The sequence below is a fragment of the Parus major genome, chromosome 12 (assembly GCF_001522545.3).
Source record: "Parus major isolate Abel chromosome 12, Parus_major1.1, whole genome shotgun sequence".
Taxonomy (NCBI): domain Eukaryota; kingdom Metazoa; phylum Chordata; class Aves; order Passeriformes; family Paridae; genus Parus; species Parus major.
In genome coordinates, this window is record NC_031781.1 from 13,355,761 (window position 1) to 13,379,166 (window position 23,406).

General features: G+C 44.7%; 1 protein-coding gene across 21 annotated transcripts in view; it reads right to left on the minus strand.

The window, feature by feature from the left end:
- CADPS (calcium dependent secretion activator) overlaps nt 1-23,406 on the minus strand; it is a 205,842-nt gene that overhangs the window by 132,241 nt on the left and 50,195 nt on the right. For all 21 annotated transcript variants that reach the window (XM_033517383.1, XM_033517380.1, XM_033517378.1 and 18 more), the window contains exon 4: nt 3,499-3,579. In XM_033517383.1, the coding sequence (XP_033373274.1) occupies nt 3,499-3,579 (81 nt within the window). The remainder of the gene's footprint in view (nt 1-3,498; nt 3,580-23,406) is intronic.

The window sequence follows — 23,406 nt, forward strand, 5'->3', positions numbered from 1 at the left end:
ACCTGCTCAGGACTGGACTGTCTCTCAGTGGGTTAAGAGACATTGTGCAAGGTGTAAGACAGTGAGGCAGCACCTGCAGCCAGGGAACACAAGGCTGATGTGCAAACAATCTCGGTGGCAACTCACAACATTGTAAAAAGCCATTTGTAAAATGTATGCTAGAAAAGAAAACAAGGTCATGTTTCTTCTAGAAGACTGTCATCAGGCTGCTGAAAGAGTTCTCTGCACTAGTTCTTGCATCTGTCCTCAAGGTCTTACCACTACAAGCAGAGCTCATAGCAGCACTCACACCAAGCAGCTGAAGTATAGTCATCTGTTTCCAGCCTCAATCTTGGGAAGCAATTCCCTCATGTAAATTAAACTTAAAGTGAAATAAACTACCTAATCAGCCTCCTGTATTGTCTGTGCATTATATAAGTCGCAAGTCACCCCCAGGAAAAAAAAAAAACCAAAAAACAAACAACAAACAACTGTTTTGTGGATTTTGAGAGCTACTGCCGCAGCAATGATGTTCAGACATTATTGCTTTTTTATCCTACTCTTATCCATCTCTCCAGGGACTGCAATTTTGGCACTGCCCTCACAAACCTTTTCAGCAGTGCAGCAAGGACTGAGACATTTCACTGTGTGCCACCAGCAACTTCCTGTATTAAGGCTAAAAATGTAGTTTGAAGTGCTGCATAACACAGTCCCAGTTTAACTGGGACTGTTTAACTGATGCTGGAAATGCAGAGATGCAGATGTGGTCTCAAGTCACCCATCAGACTGGAGATAAAGCTGGGGGAAGTCTGGAGTAGGGCACTATCATGAGATGCAGACAAGAGCAAGAAAGGGCATTAGTCACCTCCTCATGCACTGGGGGACAGAGAGAGGATCAGGAATATGGAGAGAGGCAGAGGTAAGATATTGAGGAATGACCTCTGCAGGAGCAGAGTGGGTCCAGCCCCAGACAGACACATCACTCCAGTGTCACCACAATGTCTCATTTAGTTGCCCCCACACGTGCTCCTCCTTGTCCCTGAGGCCAGGTGACTGGGAAGGAGAAAAGGCACCACAGGACAGCAGAGTCCTTGCTACTGCAGAGGAAAATACATGCCTGCCTTGGCATCACTAAGCTCTCAGCTGTAATGCTGCTCTATTTAGCCACTGGAAAAGTATAACATGCAGACTGAAAATCCTGTCCAGATTCAGCTTTAAAACATCTGCTTGCCACAGAGCGTGATCCTCAAGCCACCTGGCTCCAAGGCTGGGCTGATGTGCTTCGATGGAGTCAGGCTCAGTGGGAGACCTTGCCCAGACTGCCCCAGTGCTGCACTGAACTGCACTCTCCTGGGCACATGGCAAGGCAGAAAGACCCAGAGCTGTGTCCTAGTATCCAGAGGCAGGAAAGCTGGCATGAACAGGGGCTTGTTCAAGGTCACACAACAGCTCAGACAAAGCCTTGCAGAGCCACTGGTCCAATAAGACTCCACAGCCTTTGCTGCCTCTGAAATGCAAATGCCATAGTCTGAATATCTTAATTTATCAACGAGGCATTAATGTGCCTTGAGAATGGAATCTCCAGGACAGACACCTCAGTGCTGGTTTCACAAGCACTGTAAGACTCCCTGCGCAGCAAATCTGTATTGAAAGCTGCAAATTGGAGATAAAAATGGAAATGCTATCCTTTCACCAAGCTGAATTGTGAACCTGCCCTCTGTTACAGGGAAAGCAGCCCTGCCCAGAAAGGTGGCTACAGAAAAGGATTCAAAAGGTCATTTGGATGCCTCCAAAATACAGTATTCATGGATCTGAAAGAACAAGGTTTCTCGCAGGCAGATGCTGGTGGGACCTGACATTCTGAAGAGAAAGTCTGCTGCAGTACCATGACGGAGATTAAATATCCCTAGCTGCCAACTGAAATGCAGGAAAGTCCCTTTTACTCTAAACCACCCTCCAAGCTGCAGTGTTGTAGTTTGAAGGTTGAATTCTGCACATTGATATGTCAGGTTATGTCGAGGAGTTTCCCCCTGACTCTCTCTCGGACAGCCAGCAGTGTCATGGTTTGTTTTCAGCATCCTTGGGGGAAGAATGGAAATGGAAAATTCTCATTTGCAAAAAATAATTCATGAAGCTGCAGCTTCTGCTGGCTGCTACTGAATCATGCATATTGTTGTTCTACATGCCATAAAGAGAAAATGAAATAACAAAACTAGGCAATCTTTTTCTGGCACTCAGGGCCTGGCTACCCATCTCAGAACCAGAGCAGCTGCACTCAGTGCAGAGGCTTACATTTCACAGCAAATAAATACTGTAGGTTTTCTTGACAAGAATGAAGTGGTAAAGGGCCAAATGCTAAACAAAAGAGCTACAGTCAGTTTGCTGTTTTGCTGCACCTTTGATTGGCCATGTGGTCCTTGGCCATCTCACTAATTTTATCTGTGAAGTGGGGAAAACCAGAGCCTATGTCCCCAAAGACAAAACAGCAGCAGATATTTAACAGAGGTGGTAGTGAGGAGGAGCTGTGCAGGCTTCACCAGCACCATTGTTAATGCCTGACTATAAATCAATATGCTCTGCTTTTCACACCCAGGCATATCAGCGTGGTTGCAAACAGCTCTGATATTACCTTTCTTATAAAAAATCCTAATTTGGGCCCAGCTCAGTGCTGGAAGGACTGCTGCTGAAAGGCAGGCCCCTAGACTGAGTTTGTCTCTCTGATTAGATCTTTTTTTTTTGCCTTATAGTAATGGTTTCTTGATTATCAAGAACAGCCAGATAGATCATTCCAAATGACTTCAGCCCCATTAGGGCTTTATCAGTGACTCAGAGCATCTGATTAGAGGCAAGGATAAAACTCAGCCATACTGATGTCAACAAGATCCTCTCCATCATCTCTGGTCTACTGGAGGCCATGTGAACCTGCCCTGTGTGAGGCTGTGATTTGCTCCTAGGAGATGGCTCCTTACAGAGGGGTCTCTAGGGAGATTAGCTGAGTGCTTGGTTATCAAAACTGTTTGGAGGTCCTGTGCCTACTGCTCCAAACAGCAGCAATGTTTGCAGGGGGCAATGATGGTCTGACTGCTCTCAAGCAGTGTGAACTTCTTTGGGACAATACATCTGAAAGACTTTTATTGAGGCAGCATTTACCTACAGGCAGGAAATTGTGGCTCCCATCAGTCCAGCAAACAACACAAATCACATTAGGACTATTCCTGGCTCCTTTTTTACACACCATCACCCACCTTATTGTCTAGCATAGAAATGTGACACCTCTGAGGATTCACAGGGGATTTTTCAGGAAGCTAAACTGTCCCAGCTCATCAGGACAGTCCAATAAAAACGGTCCAATGAAAACAGCTCCGTCTTGTTTTGTTTGCAGCTAAAAATCCAATCATTTTTAACTTGTAATTACTGTGAGAAGAAACCCGTAAGAGAATGACAGGACTTGAGGGCTGCATCAAACTCCTTGTATACTCCTAAATGAAGTTATTAATAACAGTAGACTTTTTTTTTTACCTTGGCAATTTGTTCTGCCATTTGGAGACGTCCATCTAACTCGCGTCTGATCTGCGCTGCTTGCTCATCAGGGTTGTCCAGCTGTACAGAAACAAAAGGCAAATCAAGGTGAAAAATTAACCAATGCAACACCTTTAGGAGCAGTTCAGTTCTTCAGGCTGACCACCTGTGCCACACTGTTGATAGACAGAGTGAGTGGTGAGGGACCACATTCTGGAACAGAAGCCCCCACAAAGGACAAAAGCAACGTTCAACAATCCAAGAGAGTTTTTGATGCCTGTCCTGCTGCCTCCTGGGGCCAAGCACTCTCACCTGAGGCAGTCTGGAGCAGTGTAGTCTGTTACAGCTATGGTGATGACAAAAGTTCCGATTCTCAGCCCGATGAATGATGAGCTCATCTGTTGGTGCTCACTGGATCAGCTGAAACACCACGATGCCCCCACCCCATCACTTTCCACAGCATCTCCTCCTCTGCCTGCACATCCCTTGCCTCTGCCACACACACTTGTGCAGATCTGCACAGGTGCAGGTGCTATTTCTGCATTCTGCTTCACCACTGATTTTCCAAAGAGCCAACAATGAGATGGCTGAGATTGATGGAAAGCGTATTTTTATTAGCTTTTGAAAGCCTTTGTTCTGGATTTAATTCAGGAAAACTACAAAGTGTCCTGACTGTGATCCAAGTCCATTGAAGCTTCAATGATTTCATTCACACCAGCTACATGACATAGCCTGCTGGCGTGGTTCATCTTGATATTCCTGATCCCAGCACCAGTACTGAGCCATGGATTACCAGCACCTTTCAGGATCAGCTGCCTCTGTTAGTGTCTCCATGAAAAGATGTATCTCACAACTATCCTGCACCCATGTGGAAGCACCTCTCAGAGCTGCTTCATTAAGGGTAGGAAATGTACAGAGCCAGATTTCCCTTTGTTTGCAATTCTGAAAGAGGGGGCATTATGTGAATCCTATCTGAGCTACAGTAATTGAGGTTAATCACACAGTACCCAAAATAACTCAGGAGCTAAATTTAGAAATTGAGGATGTTGCTGTGGAGGAGGGCTGATTTTGCAGTATGATAACGAGCCAACAAACTGCTTCATGCTTTCTGCACCATCTTGATTGTGCAGATGTTTTCCAGTGATTCTACAGGTGTCAAAGACAGATCTGACTGCAGAAGATTATTTTTCTTAGGAGCCAACAAACAGCCTAGGAAGTCTCTGTGGCAGTGGTAGAATGGGTAAGGTATTGCTTTCCAGGGCTGGGCTTCCCAAGATTAAGTAGTGATGCCAAGCCAAGTAACCTGGTATTTAAAAGAAACAAAAAAAATCTTTCTAGGCTGTATTTTCAATGATTCTGCATGATAGCTCTATGATGAAAACTGATCTTTGGGAAGGCAATTCTAGTCTGTAGCAGCCAAAATAACATTTTCTTCTTGTTTTCTACAGAATGGTACTAATGAGACATCCCCTGCCTGTCCTCCTGGCACCTCCCAGAAGATCTCTTGTGACTAAGAGCAGCAGCCCATCAGCTCAGCCACTGTCTTCTCTTACGCCTAGGAAGGGCTCCTGCTGCCATCAGAGCAACCAGAGTATATTTTACACAGCCATAACACTCTCTCTATATATATTTATATTTATATATAGTTATATATAGTTATGAATATATATAGTTATATAAGGCCATTAAGAGAGTAACGCTGGTACCCATAAAATATACTTTGCTTGTAAAATAAGGCAAGGTGCAAATGTGAGGCATGCCAGCTAAGCAAGACCAAGTAAGGCAACACAGACCTTAATATCATTAAAACTCAATTTCTTAACTAGAGAATCAGCTATTTATTATCTGCCACATGCCCACTTTATATTCAAGTATTTGACAGCCAAATAAATAAATTATTTTAAAAGTCAAAGAGAAAATGAATTAGTTTCATTCTGCATTATGACTATGTTATGGGTATGCTGTGAATAAAGCAAAGATATAAATCATAAGGTTGCCCCAGTCAATTAAATGTGAAAAGTATTATATATTTCAATATGTACATGATTTGTCATATGCACTGGGCTTTTCTTCAGCAGCATGCCACAAACACATGATTTACATAATTTGTAATTCTCAACTGATCATTACCCAACTGCCTGCTGGTAAATTAGATGTTTTCATACGACTACCCGCAACCACATTAGTTCTCTGCCTGCCCTGCAGAGACTATCTACATTGGTGCAACAGTTGCTAAAGAAAAAGAATGAAAATTAAAAGCTATATGTAGACTAAATTTTAAGTGGAACCCAAAGCTGACCAGCACTGCAGCCAGCCTGTCACTGCAGGTGCTGCAGGGCAGTGCCTACTCTAACTCCTGGTGAGGGTTCAATTGCAAGAAAAAGACCTTGCAAGAAGACAGGTTTTGTACATATTAACTGTTAATAAGGAATACTTTTTAGTGGGCACTAGTAAATAACAGAAATGGGTTTAAAACATTCCTCATGAGAGTTTTGATTGCCAGTAAGAACCAATTTCTGGCCTGCAGAAGAAACCCTTTGTTTCCATCCCCCTGAAACAAACTCACTGAGAGAATTTTCTTCCTGTCCCAAAAGGATGGGAGATAATCCCTCTGTATCTCTGAAAGGCAGAAGCAGACACAAACCAACCATCCTAATTAGTCTGTAAGATCTTCAACAAGACGCACAGGCACCTACCAAATCCAAATCTAAAGAGTTTGCTGCATCAGCTCACCCGCACATCGCCCAGCCTGAGCCTTGTAGTTTTTAAAGCAAGGAGCCCAGTCCCACTTCTGCTTATACAGGAAATGCCAAAGCAGTGCAAGGACACGAGTGGTATTAGGGGATTTTAAACCCCCATGCTTCTGGAGTCCAAGTGTTTTATTTGAAGAGTTTATATTGAAAACTCCAGCTTTGGTTTATCACAGTTTAAAGTCAAACCATTTACAATTACCGCCATGGCCCTGAAAGAGCCACTGGAGCAGCCCAGGCTGCCCTCCTCTTTGCTGTGCACAAAGTGCTATGGTTGGGATTCACACCTCAGATCCACCCACCTGCCTGGGGACTGAGCAGGGCACAGTTTTCATGCCATTGACTACAACAAGAGGGCTGCAGATGGGACAAACCCTCTCAGTCTGGGGACGATGCTGGCAGCACAAATGACATGCTGTACACAGCCCCAGGCTGGTTGGTAAGAGCACAGTGGGTCTGGCTGTTCCACCAAACATGGATTGATGGGGTATAGTCCCAACACACACAGGGAGTGAAACACAGCACAGGAGCTAAACCCACGCTCTGAGCTCAGCTGGGAGTAACGCTGTTGTAAACTAACAGGGCTTATAATGAAATAGCATCGTTGTAAGCTAAGAGGGTTTGTAATGACAGGAAGCAACATACAGGTACAACCTTCAATGCCTGGCATTTACACCGTGGAGGTGACAGGTACTGGTGTAACTGCCATCAGCACCAGCCAGAAACCACCAGGACCATTTAACAGCTTAATCCCTCCCTGCCAGCCACTGCTAATGCTGATTTCCTGCCTCCCAGCAAAGGCAGCAGGTGTCACAACATCCCCATCCCTGAACCCCACCTGGGGCCTGTCCCAGGGCATCTCCCCTCCTGGGACAAAGGTTACAGTGTGCTGGTGGAACCACTGCCCTCCCATGACATGTGCTCCAGCCATTTGCAGTGGGTTCTGGAAAAACACATTTTATATGCTCTGAAAGCACAAATGCTGAGCTGCAGCAATCTGCTTTATGCGACATTGGGAGCAGAAATACACCTGGCTTTTATTCTTCTGGAAAGGAAAGCATTTAGTCCAGGTCTCTATGAAATCCTCAGCTATTGCTAGTGTTAGTTTTCCTCCCTGGCAGTACTGGCACCCAGGAATAGGTGATCAGGTGGGCTGCTGCTGAGCAGGGACTGTCCTGGCTGGGGGCACTCTCAGCAATCCCAAACATTAATTTTCCCTATCCTGGTATCCAGCACACCACCATGCAGCTTGGGGGTCTGAAAATGCCACTTTTTAAATTCTTTTCTGTGGCTGGAGGACTAAGACAAAAGCCATGACCCACTCATGTTCTTCCTAGGCCTGGCATAACTCCTCCCAAAATAATTAGTGCAGCCAAATGCATGTGCCATGCATGGTTATAGGTACCTAATGCCTCAAAGACAAAGTTTCAAGGCACTCATCCTTTAACATGCCAGGAGCTCTGTAGCTCAGCAAATGGTTGATTAAGTATTTCAAAGCAAACATGTTCATGGTGAAGGCTGAACAAGATCACAATATGGGTGACAATTTTGCAGCTTTGATGTAGGGCTTTAGGAAAGATCTTTGTCTCATAAAAGGTGGTTTCACTTTGAGATGCACAGCGTGAGAAAACACTGAAAAATTCATAAGCCACATCAATTAATAATTGATCTGTCAGTCCAGGAGTACTCACAACATGTGGCACCAGCATCATGGAGTGCTCCAGCTAAAAGAAACATGGCCCCCAAAGTGACTCATTGCAGGGATGCCCTCGGTTTCTTACCACAAAGCTGCTGTTCAGGAGATAAAGTGCAACGAGGCAGGACACAGTGGCACCATGTGGCACACATATGCTCCATGTCAATGTCACAGACTGCTCTGCAGCATCCTTTTCCCACTAATGGTGAATGTTCCTCTCTACAAGCAGCCAAGGGCAGTGGGATGGCAGCAGTCTGGTGCTTCAGGCCCCGACCACTTCCCACAAGTCTGAGGCAGAAAGTGAAGGAGGATCTGAACATTCCCTCTTCAGCTGCAGGTGGGGTTCTTCCCTTTCAATTGGGAACATGAATGATGCTAAGCTGCCTCAGAAGGGTAAGTCACTAATGTCCTGGGCAACGTGCTCACCCTCTGAGCAGCAAACTGCAGGCTGCTGGCTGCCATGGGATCTGAAACAGGAGCAAGGAAGAGGAACAAGGACAGCTTCCCCATGTTAGGCACCTCCTGCATCAGCAGCCACGGCAGCATCTGCACAGCCCAACTGTGGATTCAACAACTCTCACTCCTGCAGTTCAAGAAGGGATTTTGAAAGATTTGGAGGGACCTGCAGAACGTGATTTCTTCACCAGCCTTTAGGATTTTAGTGGCAATGATCCCCTGACATTCCAGGGGACTGATTTCCTTGGTGCCACTGCATAGCAGGGATACTTAAAGCTACCTCTCCTCTGTCCAGTCAGAGCTCCCCAAATCAGTCTTTTAGGTTCAGTCATGCAGAATCTTCCTGGTACAACATAAAGTTCCCCTTAATTCAAGGAACCTGTGCCTATTACATCACCAAAATTTTCTTTTTCCCTTTGGTCAGCCCTAGCTCCTCACAAAACCCCAGGGCTCCAGCACCCCAAAATGTGACAAACCCCTTCCCCTGGGGAGGAGATTACCTTATTTTGCTCATGTGCAGGTAAAACAGGCTACACTGCAGGGATTCAGTCATTTCCATAATAATTCAGTAAGGGCTGCACAGGTGCTGGCTGCTGTTTGCTGTGGAAAGGTGCTGGCTCCTGCTATCCCAGCAAACACCTAGGTTATCTAATGAACACCTTCTGCATGAGACCACTCAGGGGGTCCTGGGAGGGTGATTTAAAACAATAGAAAGGACTTGGATAATTCAGTAAGGGCTGATGACTCTCTCTTAAAGAGAAATCTTATTTCATGCTTCACAAACTTAGGGTTGTACTAGATTCATCTGTGAAAACATTCTCTGGGATGCAGAACAGCCTCTCTCCCCGCCTCAGTGTGAATCCCAGAGTGCTGCAATACATCTCTGTGCCTCAGCATCCACCAGGGCTGTGCAGACTCTCACCCATTACATCGGTCTGTGGATGCTGGGACCATGTCTGCTTCACCAGGTGAGGTCGAGAGGTCCACCCTTAATTTCACCTTGGTCTGAGTGCTGTCTTAGATAGCTGTTTATCCCATGAAATGAGATGATTTTCCACCCGAGCAGCTCTGGTGGCACGAGCAGACAGAGGTTTCTCATGTCCTTTCTGCTGCTGGCAGCAGCATCCCTGGGTACTCACTGCTCACCTGCAGAGTGCTGATGGATCACCCAGCACAAGCTGGTGCCATAGCAAGGGAAGGCATGGATCCTGTGCAGGGAAAGATGATATTGCTCCATGGCCTCTCAGTTCCCCACCTGCCTGCCACCACACCTCTCCACAGCTTTGCAAGGCTGCACTGTGGGGCTGAGGAAAGCTGAGACAAGCAAACCCAGCATGAATCTTTCCAGCAGGTTGTGCAAAGATACCTCCAGATTTATGTGCAATGATAAATCAAAGTAAATGAGAAACTAGATTCAGCAAAACAGGAAGGGGAAGAAAAAAAGTGCTGCCTGCCTTTGCAAATGTTTTGCAAGCTGTTAAGAAAAGGGATGGCAGAGCACAGCCACTCGGAAGACACGTCCTTTCCATCTGTGGCCAGAGAACTTTTGAACCCTGCAAATCCCTCTGCAAGATCATGTGTGCAAGGTGTATGACACTGAAAGGGATTGCAGACTAAAGCTGTCCAGAGGCTCTGACCTCTGAGCATGCCTTAATACCATCTTCTTATGGCATTGCATAAGGATGCTTGGAGGCGTGTGGGCAGCATACGCTGAGCTATGGCACCATGAGAGAAACTGGAGCACTGGCTGGTTGATGCTGCCTGAGGTACATCACTACATTCAGCTTGCCTGTGTTTCCTTTTCATATGCTGAATTTCCCATCAGTTAATGCAAAGAGAATCACCTGAATTTCCTCAAACTACTATTGAGTTCCAAATAAGTTTTACAGCTAGAATCAGCTGTAATTAGTTCATCCCAATCCATCATGGAAGAAGGATCTACATATCCTCAAATCCTCATCTTTGATTAAAAGCTTAATAGCAGACACATTCACAACTTAATTCAAAATGGGCTTTGGCTTTTGGAGCTAAAGCAAGTTGCACAAGAACCTAGTCCAGCAAAGCTGCACTGCAGGATTAAATGTGATGGAATAAGATGTGGGAACATCTCCAGTGGTGTCCACGCAATAATTTTTTTTCTGCAGAAAGCTCTGGGCAAAAAACTGGCAAAACAGAAACTGGCCATGAAACAGCAACATTTTGGTTTTATTATATGCTAAATCAGCAGAAAACAAGAGTAAGGGAATATAAAAAGAAGTTTATGGCTTCCACTTTTTCAAGGACTAGGATAGCAAAGATTGCAGTCCTGCCCATTACAGTTCATTTTTGTATTTGTGAAGTCTAGGTTTATCACAGCCAGAGATCTAAAGAGACCGACCTCCTGAACAGGCTGATGTTTTTCACACTGGTTTGATGCAGCAAACTTTCCCATGAGGTCAAGGAGAAAGCAGTCAGGAGAATTAAACCTCTAGGCAGCAAATTTGCAGCACATAAAGAGGTTGCTACGTGTTCTCAGTGGATGGCATCCTATGGTGGAGGTGGGAGCTGAAGCTGCTGGTCTCACCTGCGAGTAGGATCACACTTCTCCAGAAGTCTCTGTATAGGTCACCACCAGACCCCTTCCTACAGCAACAGAGAACTGGAAGGGAGCTGCCTTCCACTGCAAATGCAGCTATTTTAGTCCCTCTGACTTGCACCTAATATGCTGCTCACTAATTGGTATCAGCTTATCAAAATCCAGAGCAGAAACACCACATCTCTAAGTCCCTTTGATCAATACACAACAACAACTATAAATGATTAATAAGCAATCAGTATGGCTATGCTGAATTACTATATTACGGTAATTAAAAGGTCAATTCCTCACTTTTCTTAGAGCAGTGCCCAAACATCTGTGCTCTGAGTCATTCAAAGGTTTCAGAGAGTTTTAACTCAGAGACAATCTCCTGGTTTTGAACAAAAGCAATATAAATCTTTAGCCTTATCAATCCTATCTAATCTATCATTGCATTTCAGAAAAGCCACCTCTTTTTAAAATAGTTAGCATTTAACAACATGGAAAAAAAATCACAATAAATATGGACTGGAATCCTAGCTTCACTAATTGAGAACATCCACCACCTCTCTTACTGCCTGATCCCCTCCAACAGCACCTATTCTGCCCCTGAAGAACCAGTGGCATAAAATGGATGTCTGGCATCTCTGAGAAGGGCCATGAGGAGCTGAGAGCTGTCATGTGGGATCTAACCTCACATAATACCCTTGTGAGATGCTCTGGCGCCTGCATTAAGGATCAAGGATGTGAGAAGAATTGAAGGAGACAGAGAAAAGCAGCAAGAGGCATAGCTATGAAGAAACTAACACAGGGAGCAAAAATGTGATGCTTTTAAAAGCAGTGAGTCTGTAAGTTGAGAGGAGGAATACAGCACAGGTACCATGTGTGGGGAGAGCTTAGCAGGTGGGGCAAGTCCTCCCATGGGGTGCACCATCCTCATCCCCTTACTGGTGGGGACAGTCAGCCCAGCAAACTGTCTACACAATATAGAAAATGCTGTTATTTGTCCATATTGAATGTATGATAAATAACTTCTGTGTATGCATACACACACTGTAACAATTACAGAATAAGGTGTTTCAGCCTGGCAGCAGCAGCTCCCTCTGCACACAGCATGGCACTGCTGCTCCCGGGCCTGCACTGCCTTTACTCTCCTCAGCTCAAATCAGGGCCCTGCATGCAGCCCTGCCTGGGTAGAGGAGGATGGGCAAACAGGGATGAGCTTTTGGGGCTCTGGGGTTTGAAGACCCTAAAAATCCCCCCTAGTTTTAGAACCACTGCCTTCCAGATGTCATACTGATGCTCAGAGCAGGCTCTGGGACCACAGCAATTGTACACTCATGTACGAGCCTCCAGACCTCACCATGTTACCACACTGCCGACAACAAACATTTCCTCTTCTTGTCAGGGAGCCAAATGAATCCTAGATTTCCTGACCATAACACACACACAGAACCAGATACAGACCTCAATTTCTGACACATCAGCTGTGAAGGCAAGAAACTGCAGATAAGAGAGCATCAAGGCTTTGAGGACACTGCCAGACCCAGTGCACAGCATTAAGAACGATCAGTCTTTTCCAGACCATGTATCGCATGTAATAGAAAATATTAACACACGTTCCAAATATTTATGAAAAGCTCAGACATAATTAAACAATTCACAATTGAAAATTAACAATCTAAAAATTCAGCCGTGTAGACAGAGAACATTAAATATAACTGCAGTTAATGTAAGCTGATTTAAGTACAGCTAATACAGCAGCGACAGAAAAAGGCAATCAATCACATCCCCTGTCATTAACAGCCTTCTTCAGGTGAAATATTATTATGTGAAGCTTTCAAGCAGCTCTGCTGTCCCAGTGTGTGCGGGAGAGCTGTTTGCATATAACCCTCTCCAGCTGGAGCAGAGGGACGGGGTGTCCATCTGTCCACCACCCCCAGGTGTCCGTCTGTCCTCCCTGCTCGCCCAGCCAAGGCTGTCCCTGTCCCTCCCACACCTGAGCCCCGGCCACCACGAGATGGTGAATGCAGCCAGGCTGCTGCGGAACATTCCAGAGCAGTGCCTGTACCCCCATGCTGCCAGCTCCCCACAGGGGCTCTGAGTGCCAAGGACCCCAAACCCCTGTGGATGGGGGGCCCAGGGCAGGACACAGCGGTGTTGTCCTGATGGTGGTGCACTGTGCTCATGGCAGCACCAGCTTTCCCCCAGACCCACTCTGGGCTTCACCCTCTGCCTCTCAATTATCTTTCCTCAGAGCTCAGTAGGGATAGAACCTCCAGACAGGGCTTTTCCATCCCCAGTGAGTGGAGAGCTCTTTTTCCACACTGCTTCACTGATTATTCTTTGTATTTAGAGCCAAGTAAAATACTAATTGCCCAACACATCCATCCCAGCCCAGCCTGGACCAGCTCACCCTAGGCACAGCTGGAGAAGAGAGAAGAGAGAGCAGCACCCACCACCCTTGAACCCCATGGGCAGCCTGAAGGACAGGGCTGGGATGCCAGCAGAGATGGCACAGTCCTCTGCAGCAGACTTCCATGAACAACAGACTATGGATTTAGGGATGGGTGCTGGGTGATTTTAGGTGCTGGGTGGCGGGTCAGGCCCCAGTGTAGCTGCACAGTGACTCTTTCAGACAGCTCCTCTGCCAGAAACACTGTCATCTCCTTTTTTCTGAGGAAATGTGGTTTATTTCAAATTACATTCAGCAAGGCATGACCTTTTTCCTTTGAAATTGTTAGCAGGGCAGGAGGCTTTTGCTTAGAGAGCTAGGGAGAATATACTGGACACTCAAGAGAGTATGGCATTACAGTCTCTGCTATTGTTGAAGTCCCTCAGTGCTTTCTGTGTGGCAGCATTCTGAAAAAATAAGGTGATAATCTGTTCTCTGATCCCATTTCATCTGAGTCTACTCTCAACCTTCCCTTTAAGCTTTCACTGAGGACATTCCTTTCACTGAGGAAGAAAGAGATGTAAGAGAGTAAAGCAAAATATACAGCTGGGATCCAGATGTGAGACAGAGTACAACCATGACCACAGGTCTGCAGCAACAGTACTTGTTCATCTCATCCAGCTGCTGCAGTTCTTTTTAGAAATTAGGAAAAACATCAATGAAAAGATTAAAGACAAAAGCCATGCTTGAAGCATTCTCATGGAATTCAGCTTTTTTTTTTTTTGCATTCTTCTATGTAAACTGGTCAAAACTGCACTGCTAGAACCACCCTCTTACCTCAAATGAAGGCACCACCAGATGTCACCAGCAATAAACCCACAGGAACAGACACATATGGAACCTACAGCTGAAACCCTTCCCCTCTCTTTCTTATTAATAATCAAAGATCTATGGAAATCAAGGGCAGGAGAGCAGTGCTCAGGGCACTAATAAAAAAAATAATGCATGTGTGGAACCCATGGGGTCAGACTGCTGTTCTTGCTGCATACCTTCTGCATCCCCCTCTTTATCCAGTGGAGTTACAGCGTAAAACAACAGGGAAAAGCAGGCTCTGATAGGACTGATGCCCCAAATGCTGAGAAAGCTGTTAAGACAGGTGGACAAAAACAAGGGAGCTCTTGCTGGGACCAGCAAAGCTGGGAAATGCTCTGGTACCTGTCTGTGCAGCTTTGCAGGTGCAAAGGAATCAACTGAGGTTTATGCTGTGACCTTGCATGAGAAGTGAGGGAATAACAAAATCATTTGGCTCACAGGCTGAGCATAATCCACAACAGATCTCACCCTGTCAAAAAGTATTCATCTTCAGATGGTTTTTCTCCCAAACATTTTTATGCAACCTTAAAAACTTAAGCTGTCCTGTTCCTAAAATGCTCTGAGACCCATCTTAAATCCATTCTCCCATTCTTTTTTAGTGGAGTTTAGAGTGGAGGGTAAAATATTGCTGAAACAATTCAACCAGTTCTTTAAAAACCTGAAAAAATGCTTCACTCAGCCCAAATATGCCTACGTTATAAACCACGTGCAGCTCACTCCACAGCATGCATCTCCTGAAAATTAAGAGATGTAAGACAGCCTCCTCCACATTCCACTAGGAGAAAAAGCAGCAATCCTGTCCCATTTTTTCTAGAGCCATTTTCCCACCCAGCCAAACACCTCCCAGCTGTGCCAGATGTGCTTTCCACCACAGGTAAAATGAATGGAGGGGGTGATAAAGCAGCTGGCTCTGCAAGAGGCTGGCTTGTGGAAGCAGGAGCCCAGCTGAGAGAATGAGTACCCAAGCATGGGGAGGAGAAAATGGGCAAAGCAGAAAATCCCATCTCAGCCCAATCACCACACAGAATTATTCTGGTTTATGCTGCTGGCAGCCTTCTTAACTGCACAATGACACACGCTAAAAATATTTGCCGTTTGGACTACATTTCATGTTTAAAAATGTATAACAAATAATTACTTGTACAAGCACAAACCTTATAGCTTCTGCTTCTGAGCAGATGGGAATTTGTAACAAACTTCATCTGGCAAAGCAGTGTCCCCTCATCTGCCATCACCTCATCCTCACTGCCATGCAGCACCAAGCGCTCCATGCATGCCAGCCCTGCTTCCTAACACAGGCAGCTCCATAGCAAAGGCTTTTGGCTGCAGGTGGCCAGGAACAGCTCCAATCTGCCTGGCTGCAAGACTTTTTCAGAGCTCACCACAACTTCCACTGCAGACTGAAATGAAATAACCAGCCTAGACAAAGTTCAGTTGAAGAACTGAGTCTATATTCAGCAATAACACTTTCATGATACCCAAAACCTGCCCAGCCACAGGATGGATTCCCAGCCCAAAATGAACCACTTGCCCCTTCCTGTGCAATCTCTTGTACATCCCTAGTAAAAATTCAGCACACAATTGCTATGTTAAGGTCCATCCTTCCCTTTAAACCTAAGCATATCTGATAGGAAAAGATCCATTGTATCCTCCAGGTGAGAGAAAGGCTGTCACAACCTTTGCCCAGTGCTCCCACCCCTGTCAGTGGCAGCCAAGAATGACTGCTTTGATCCCAGTTTTACTGCTCCTGTACACGGACAGTTAAACACTGCTCCAATACATCTGCAAACAAATCACTTGGACCATTTCCCCAGGTGAGTCAAACTTTTAGTTCTTCCTTATCCCTTCACATAACTCTCAAGACCTTTCCAACATATTTTTATAGTAGAGATTCCAGATTGGGATATAGGAGTGGATTTTTTTGCTGCCCTATAGAAAGACAACAGTTACTTACAATATTTCCTGGGGTACCTTCACACATGCCAAAGGCTCAGCACACCCACTGAAGCTGTGACTGCATCCTGTTCTCCATGCCCACCAATGTCCTGAGAAACCTTAGCTGATGCCCACAAGGCATCAATCAGACACAAGCTTTGAAAACCTTTCACAGCTCTGTCACCACTGTCTCAGGTACCTTGTTATCTTACTGCGAGTCTGACTCTTGTTTTAACACTGTTTATGACAGCTTGTACTTCCTCATTGTTTGTTTTAAGTCCTCCCCAGAGTCTCTTTTGAAGCAGAAAAAAAAGGAAAGAAAAAAGGGGGAGGACAGATTAAAAAAAGGAGCTGATTTTCCTTTCGATTTTGCTAGAGGTTCTCTTGAAGGTTACATCCTGAGGCTTGCATCCTGAAAAGCAAGAGCAGCACAGTGGTTTCAGATGCTGGAAAACAGGGCAGGCAAACTGCTGTAGCAAGGTGGGACTGGCCCCATATCCAGTTCAGCTGTGTCCACCTCCCCCGGGGTTTTCCAGAACGTCCCAGAGCAGCTGGAAAAGCTCTCCACAGATCACTGCCATCACACCAGAGGGATGAGTTTTGTTCACCTTACAGCAGGAATCATTGCAGCAGACAGCTAATGACACTTTTGAAAGGAAATGCTCCTGTTCCAAGCTGAACTCTGGTTTGCTTGGTGAATTTTTCTGAGACCATCCTTTGTTGTCAGCTGCCCTTCCCTTCTCCAGGGATCACACTGGCAATAGGCCACTTCATGTACAGCAGAGTTTACAGTTACATCCCATTTCATGCTATCAATGAGCATTTACTCCTTCTTCAGCAGAAATTCTTCTCCAGCAGAAATTTATTTGACCCATTTCTCTTTTCCTCTGCTCCCCAGAACCCTGGCACCCCTTCCCAGCAGCCTCTGCACAGGGAGAGTTTTGTTATTAAAGATTCTTATGAACTCTTCATCTTTGAACAGGAGAGATTTACTTTTGACTGGTACTTGAGTAAATTCAGGCAACAGTGGAGAGAGAGATTCTCTTCTGCTGTGATGCTGGTTTGGCAGGATGCCTTAGGGAGACAGATGTGCCTCCTGCCCTGCCCTTGCACACTGCTCTGCCCTTCCTCCATCATCCCCTGCTCTACTGCTACCCCGACTGCAGACAAGACAAAATATAAGACAGAGATACCAGGGCCAGTTCCTGGCTTGCAGTGGTGCTTCACATGATGGTGATAACCACTGATCTGGTTAAACAATATGTATTTTGATTTTCATCATCCAGGAAGCCACTCTTATTTTGAACCACATCAGATTTTCCCAAGATCACTAAAGACAAAGCTCAGATCAGGCTCATGCTCTGATGTTACAATGCCAGCATTTCTATTTGTATATTTAGGATAGAAATTGATATTATTTTTTATGTTTTTATCCATACAATAGATGAAGCTGCAACTGGCATTATAATAGGGAAGTGTAATGATCCAAATTATCTCATTGAACATATATTTGGCTACTTTAATTGACAGAAATAAAACTTCTATTGCCTGCCAGACATCCTCAGCTGTTTTGCAGTTGCCATACATAAAGCCAGAACAAATTGGCCAATCAATGACCCTGAATAATTGCCTATGTTGACTGTTAATAAAGGGGATCAGGAGTTACACAGCTGGGCAAAGGACTGCATGTCAAGGGAGCAGAGTCACCTCCCAGCACTGAGCAGCAGGGCTTCAGCTGGTACCCCTGGGGAGAACAGCAGCTCATCAATGAGCCAAACCAGTAGCAAAACCCATGTCCAGTTTTCTTCTCTTGCTTTGCTAAGGACCACCCTGTCAGCAGGGACTTCCCAGAGGAAAGCTGCTGTACCAGCCTCAAAGAAACCCGAGCTCCTCATCTCAAATAATGCAGATGTTCATGGGAAACAGACCCTTTCCCAAATACTGCTGCTGCTGCACACTCACAAGGGGCCACTGTAACATGAAGGATCTCTGACAGCATTTAAGCCAGTATTTAAGAGCACATTGCTCTTCTATTAATCCAGTTGGCATTATCCCCTCTAACTCCATTTCCCTCAAGCAGACCCAAACCACGTTTCTCTTGTCTGACCTGACCATCACTCTCCCACACAAAGTTATTTTGGAATCATTTTGACAGTGGCAGCCACAGCTCCTTCAGCCAATTTACACTCAACTGATACCTAACCATTTGAGCACAGCTATTCCCAGCCAAAATACACTGTTACAGAGGAAAAGGGCAAATAAAGAGAAAATCTACAAGCAGAAAGGTCAATGAAGAGCAGAGTTAGAAGGTGAATGAAAATGACTACTTGATATTTTACATTTTTCATAGAAATACAGAATCATAGAATGGTTTGGGTTGAAAAGGAACATAAAGAGCATCTTTTTCCAACCCTTTCTGCCACAGGCAGAGATATCTTCCACTAGACCAGACTGCCCTAAGCCCCATTCAAGCTGGCCTTGAAAACTTCAACAATGGGGCATCCACAGCTGCCCTGGACAACTTGTGCCAGTGTGTCACCACCCCCAGAGGGAAGAATTTCTTCCTAATACCTAATCTAATGCTCTTCTCTTTTACTTTAGAATTTCTCCCTCTTGTCTTATCACTATCTGCCTGTGTTGACAGTAAGAATTTGGATATGCATGGGAAGGGAATAAAACTTCAAGCTATGAGGGGATGGTGAGAACCATGATGAGGAACTGTTGCTGATATTACACCCTTCATCAGAAATAAAGAGCACTGGGTTTTAATATGATTTCAAAATACAAAATAAAATGCTACACTTGGTAAATGGCATTCTCATCAGACCTAACAGGCATCATGGGACTTAATAAAATAATTCTGTCAATAATTTCTCCATGAACAACATCTCTGTTTTGCAGCTGTTTTGTCAGTCCTGGTCTCAGCTCTGCACATTTGGCAATGGGCAGCCAAATCCATGCCTGCAGCTCACTCCACCAATGTTGCACAACATGAGCTCTCCAACAAACTGGCAGAAATATCAGCACAATAAATGACTGATGCTGAGAAGAAACATGAGACCATTTAATTACTCCACTATTAGAATTTAATCACTTAAAACACCCAAAAGGCTTTCTTCCCTGTCAAGTTTGGACTTAACTAGGTCACAAAAGAAGATAGTTCTATTTAGCAAAACTCTCCACAGAAGACAACTCATGGTCCTCAGCCTGGGAAAAAGAGAACTTGCCATTGCTGCTCCTTCTGCTAAGGAGCAGCCAAGGAGTAGAACCTTACACTCCTTCCAGCATCCCACTGCAATTTGTGTCATCTTCCAAGATCTCCCACCTTTGTTGGTGATTTAATATTTTGATTTCTGGGCCCTACATTTTACATTTTTATGTTGACACCTGGAGCAAAATACCATCAATGTAGACCTTGTCTAGTTTCCCTTTCTGTGGACTAATGATGACTGGAGATGTGCAGCTTTGCCAGTACAGCTGCACACACAGGCAGCAGTCAGGTAAGATGCAGAAAGGAGCAGAACCCAAGAGAATGAGCAGGTAATTAACCAAAACTCAACAAGTTGTTGGGCAAAGTCTGGGTGCCTGACCTGTGGTCACTGTCTGTCACCATGCCTGCTTCCTCCACAGCACCCTTTTTTAACTGCAAACATCATTCCCCACGCAGCACATTCAGAAGAGGACAGCAAAATTATGCATTTGTTCTTTGTTCTCTGTTCTCATTTATTGTGGGAAATGCCTGTAATTTTAGCTGTCTCCTCCTCTGCACATCTGAGGAATGATTAAGGCTCAAGCCTGAACACACAAGCAGGCAGCCTGGTTCCACCAATGCCCAGGAGTTCCCAGGGCACAGGAACCTGGCTGTGGTTGGGGCTCAGTAGGGTTCAGACTCCAATCTCCATCCCCACACTGCGCTCTCCTGGGCCACCAGCACTCAGGGCTGGCACACACAGCTCCCAGGAAACTCCACTCATTTTCCTGTCACAGCTATCAATGTTTCCACAAAGACTTCATGACAAATACGTGACAAATAGCATTGTTCCACCACCTCCCCATATTCTTACTGTTCTCTGTCAGAGACAAAAGAACAGGACCCAAAGGCTGGCTACAACACTTGAAAAACACATGCACAAATCACTGCTGTTAGGAAACATCACTGCTTCCCTGCATTATACAACAAAATCTGTGCTATAGAGCCCAACACAGTTCTTACATGATATTAGGCTACTACAGGCCTTTTAAATACATGAGAAGCTGTATTTAAAGTTGTGTTGTGTCCAATTCTGTATTGAACTTGCACTCTAAGTTCTCACAAACATGAGTAGAATCAGATGTTCCAGAAAAAATGTAGCGTATTGAATATGAAAACTCAGCACTGAAATTGAGGTAAGGAGCAGCTTATATAAGTTAGGGATATTGAGGCTGAGCCTTTGAAATGCATGAAATCTACTTTGTTGATCATTTTCCAATTTACAGTCAGCTCAGTAGGAACAAATATGTGCCTACTTTGATATCCTTTTGAAGAAAATTCTTGGCATCTAATTTCTGCTAAGAAATACACCTATTCTCTTTAATTTGGTACTTAGATGAAAACTGGAAGATTAACCCATCTGTATTTTATATTCATGAAGTACTTTCTATGGCCTGATCCATTTGTCTCCCAAAGTTTCTTCTGAATTAAAATTATACTGTCCATCATATCCCAAACTGTGACATGAAGCATTTTTCAAGTTGCATGGAACACTGGTGGCCTGAAGAATGAAATGTAAGGAGTGGAGGAAAAGTCTGGTGAATAACTTTATTTTATTTTTTTTAATAATTCCCTTTTCTGTAAATCTGAACACAATATGGACTGCAAAGAAGCAGCCTTGAGGAAACTACATCTTACAGAAATAAGATTAGAGAAAACCTAGTAAAATATTAATGTAGAACTTTCAAAATATTCCCTTAGTGGATGATATATGTCAGAAGAGTGATCTCTCTATATAACATGATAAAAAGAAAACCAAAAGAATAGTATGTAACCTTAGGCTAGCACAGCTCAGTGGGAACCAGTCCAGGCTCTCTGACAAGACACTGCGTGCTGCAATGAAGACCCTGGAGCTCTGGCACAAGTCAGCATGACAATGTATAACCCCCACTATGTGCAAGTATGACTGCATCTTTCCATTTTGCTCCTGAGACAGGCATTAAAAGTTCCCCAGGAAGGTAATCACTGATAAAATACATGAGCAAGGGTTGAAGGGCTGCAAAGCATTGAGATTTTCATGTGGAATTCAAATTAGATGTAAAGACCTACGGGCAAAATTAAATTCTAGTGGCTCCATTGTATTTCCAGTTAAAAGGAAGAGGAAGAGAAAGAGAGGCATTAACATAGTGCAGGGTCATGCACCAGTTATGTCTTATTAAGTATTCCAGCCTTCCTCAAGATAAGCATCGCATATGGGTTCTTTTGCAGCTAGCAGTTCCTTGCTTAAAGAGAGAGAGGTCTGGATAACACCCCTTCTGTCTCCCAAGGCCTCCTGGGCTGATTGACAGGAACATGTACTGCAGGGAACAAATGCTGCTCAAGGAAAAAATAAGATTACGTTCTCCAAAAGGGGCCAGTGGGGGCATTTCTTTGTCATGTCTTCTGCTCATCATCTCTGGTTGAGGGAAAGACAAACAGGAGGAGTGACATTTTCCTTTCCTAACAAGACACAGTCCACAATGTTTCTCCACATTGAGAAACTTTGGTTTTCATGTACAGTGCCTTGCACTGAATTCAAAGTTAGGGAAACAAGAGAGATTGCTCAAAATAAAGACAGCATCTTGAGAGCCAAGCCCCAGCTTTGGAAACTTTGGAACCAGACCCCATGGAAGCCCACTCAGAAAGTTCACTCCAGCCCATCTCAGGGGTTAAGGTAGATTTGAAATGTCAAGTCATTGATGTGATGTTTTATAAGGTAACCATGGTTATTTTTTATGCAGTCCTTTGCAGCATGAATGCAGATGATGAGAAGTATTCATGGGCCAATTGAAACAAAAATAAATGAAAGAGATATTTTGATGGTAATTTAAGCCTTAAACTGCAAAAATTAATCAGTCCACACAGACAACAAAGAGCGTTCAGCTGATGCTGCACCACAAAAACACCTTGTTAATTAGATGAGGGTAAAAAAGGGTTTTTATCATTTCACAAAGGATGAACATCTTGAAAATCACCCTGATTTTAGCTCTGATGTACCTGCAGGGATCCATGTTGCTGAGGCAGGAGTTTTCCACTTTGCCTCTGGATAAAGTACAACTGTTTCTGATTTAATGTGTGCATGCTGGTGGAAAGCTAGAGGAAGGGGCATACTGCAGCCCTTTGTGTAGCCCAGGGAGGGGGTCACTCATGGGCTGTATGCAGGATTCTGCTCTACTGCAGCTTCTTGAGAACATCTGGCATGATCTTCCATGAGATTGACAAGCTCTCTTGGTGGCTCTTACCAAGTGGTGTCAGCCCTTACAGCGAGGGCAGGGGAGCAGATCAGAAGTGGGGGACAGGAAATGGTGAGGGTGCCCACTTCTGAGTCACAGACTTTGAAAAGAAGGCTTCAGCTCAGAGGAGTCCTCGTGGAGTCCTGCAACAAATAATGAATTAAACCCATCTCCAGAGCACGTAGGAAGAGAGGCTTCCAGCAGCCAAGATGTTTTGCATGGCAGCAGGGAGCTGATATAAGAGCCTGCTCCTCCACTCCAGAACCTGTCTGGATGCTGAAACCATTTTCTGTCCCCTAAATAATACACCATGACAAGCCACTTCTTGTTTTGGTGGAACAAGTGATGTTTGTCTGGGCTGTGGAGAGACAGCCACACCCCTAAACCCAGAGGGAAGGCTGACAGGAGGTAGGGTAGGAAGGATTCATTGCAGAACATTTCTTCAGGCTAGAAAACATCTCTGGTTAGTGTTAGAAGAAAACAACTGAATTCTCCTCTGCAAGTCTTCACTACTATTGCATGACATTATAATTTCTCTGCCAGATATATGCTCTTTAGATGCACTCTTTGGCCTGGTTTCTGTAAAGAGACTGAAAACCCGAAGAATTCCATAGAAGGGCCAGAACTGGAAGTTCCTAGTACACAAAAACACATCCCCAACTGGCAGCTAACAGGGTTAAAACACCCTCTGATTAAATGAAAGCATCTTTAATTAGTTTAATTGACCATGCCTCAGCCAAGACCATCTGCTCAGCAGCATTTGCCTGCTCTTTGCAGGAGCAATTGA